Source organism: Olea europaea, unplaced genomic scaffold, assembly GCF_002742605.1.
Source record: "Olea europaea var. sylvestris unplaced genomic scaffold, O_europaea_v1 scaffold1201, whole genome shotgun sequence".
NCBI lineage: Eukaryota > Viridiplantae > Streptophyta > Magnoliopsida > Lamiales > Oleaceae > Olea > Olea europaea.
The window spans coordinates 10,351-12,971 of NW_019229430.1; the positions used below are offsets into that span (position 1 = coordinate 10,351).

Here is a 2,621-nt window from a genome sequence, read left to right on the forward strand (position 1 = left end):
CAACCTCCTGTAAGTGTAATCATCACAAAACACACTTAATTTTGGACATACAAATTTGTTATAGTTGTCCAAATGTCCTCCTGCATAATACAATTTGTGCTTCACAAGGTAAGAATTGTTCTGCAACAAACCATAAAACTAGAGCTTCATATAACACTCTTAAAAAATTTTAAGAAATCCATTCAAACACAAGGAGTCTAAGAGCAAGAAGTGCACACGAATGTGAAGTGCAATTTTCCACAAATTTTGTTCTCAATGAAAATAATGTTCGGTCCCACTAAAGTCGGACTGTGCATCAGCAGAACGTAATCCTTATCTCATGCCTTCTAGAAAACATTAATCCTTCTTTGACTATAATTCTCCATCACCTTTATCCTCATCCAAATCACCCATCTATCACGGTTCGATTCAAACTCAAATAGAACAATTTTAATATAACACAAATACTTTGCATGATAATGATAGGGATTAGGGTGGTTGGGTCTTTCTGGAACTATCACCAACGTTTATAAATACACGACCAAAGTTTATTATTGAGTTACGTTTTACATTATTTTCAATTCATAGTTTCACGCATAAATTCTCTCTCTAATTGGAGCGGCGACAAGGATACACCTCAATGTTTTTATTTCAGGTACCGAGAGATCTCGTTCGTTATCAATCTCAATCATCAATTTTGAAAATCAATATGTACGATTTTAATTTGGTAGCATCAAATATCAATATCATTTCCATTTTGTTTCTTGATTTTCTTTTGCTTATTTTACATAGTTCTGTGAACTATATATTACTATATTTGTGTTGATTTTGCTTTCATTATTCAACATTTTTGTTATCTTCTTTTGATGTACGAACTTGTGGTTGTGGGTGGGTTCCTAGACCCCCATCCCAATCTTGTTTAGTTCAACGTAGAAGAAGCCCTAATTACTGCCTATTATAATAGAAAAAGAAGCTTTAATCTTCTTTCCTTTGCAAGTCAGCACCACATCTTACTACTTGAACGTGTATCTTTCTAGAATTGTAAGTAAAATGAGAGGAAGAAGAAGAAGCTCCAAATTAAAACATAAGGTTTAAAGTGAGTACAATTTACTTTATAAATATGAATTTTCTCATTGCATCATTTTTTAATCTGATTGTCGCTTGCTCTTTGCTAGATTCTCGATTGCTTACACTCGATTTCACGTCGTTGGGTTACACACAACATTTAGCATTTATCAGGGACTCTGCATGCTGTCACTATTTTTTATTTTTTATTATTATTATTTTTATTTTTTTGATGTATTCATAATAGTTTATATTGAAATAAATTGTCAAATTATTGTTGTATTGTCGACTTACTATTGAATTGTTGTTGTCTTGTCGACTTATCATTGGATAACTTGAATTGTTGTTGCTTTCTCGCCTTATTTTGAATATTGTTACGCTTCTAGCTTTTTAATACACATCTAGATTATTGTAGTGTTAAATTCTTGACGTATTCGGCTATAGAAAAAAGGAATATGCGCAACGGATGGAAAATTATCTCATTACCTAGTAAGGCATCATTGAATTCGGCATTGACGGAAAATTATAATAAATTCTTTATTGACATCCGTTTCATGTGCACGATTGAAGAGTCAACAGTCATTTTACTCGACATGAAAGTCAGCAAAGATAGTGAAGTATTATCGCTTGGATGATGAAATTATGGATATGTTTCAAAAGGACACGCCCACAAGTTTATCCCCTTTGAGACATCCAATATGACATTGACCTTGTTCCTAGTGTAGCACTTCCTCATCGACCTCACTACTACATAAGTCCAACGGAACATGAAGAATTGAGAAAACGTGTTAAGGCTTTACACGCTAAAGGGCATACTCATGAAAGTTTGAGTCCGTGAGCAGTGCCTTCTTTACTAGCACCAAAGAAAGATAGTATTTAGTGCATGTGCGTAGATAGATAGGTGAACCATAAGTAAAATTACAATCTGACTATGTTTTTCCAGTTCCTTTAATAGATAATAGTTTGGATGGATAAAGCGAGGCGTTAATATTTCTCAGTGTTCTAAAAACTATAAAATGTGGTTAGGCGTGGAGGTCATCAAGCTTCAAACTTTATTAGCATAGGCGAGGTACATGCGTAATAAAAGGTTACCTATTTCTATTATAATTATAATTACTTAATTATTTTAAAAATTATTTAATAATTAAAATAATACATATCAAACATTTAATATTATAAAATATTATATTTACTTAATAATTCATATAATTAGTCAATTATACAATTTTCAAAGTTTTAAAATGCAAAAATTAAACTATTTTTCGTGGTTTTAACTTTCAGCTAGACAAGTCCTACTTAAAAGATTTATAAAAATTTCATACATATTTTCTAAATTTTCAGCAAAATCATAATTACATAATATAAATAGCATCGTAGCTTAAATTTTATCTAAATCTTTTCGAATAAAGTTATTTTTCATGTTTGTACAGATAAAATCATTTAAAAATTTAAAATTAAAGTCAAATAAAAAAATTTGGGGAAGCGAAAAAAATTTTTAAATGGATAATTAGCACATATCAGTCTTACCTTTCAATGTTATTATGGAAAACGTCCTTATCTTTCTTTTCTTTTCTTTT

The 2,621-nt window shown here is 30.7% G+C and overlaps 1 protein-coding gene across 1 annotated transcript in view; it reads left to right on the plus strand.

Annotated features, from left to right (window-relative positions):
• Positions 1–458: 458 nt before the first annotated feature.
• LOC111374098 (ras-related protein Rab11D-like) overlaps positions 459–2,621 on the plus strand; it is a 16,494-nt gene continuing 14,331 nt past the window's right edge. The window contains exons 1-4 of the mRNA XM_022996730.1: positions 459–504; positions 568–634; positions 1,765–1,878; positions 2,071–2,113. Of these exons, the coding sequence (XP_022852498.1) occupies positions 459–504; positions 568–634; positions 1,765–1,878; positions 2,071–2,113 (270 nt within the window). The remainder of the gene's footprint in view (positions 505–567; positions 635–1,764; positions 1,879–2,070; positions 2,114–2,621) is intronic.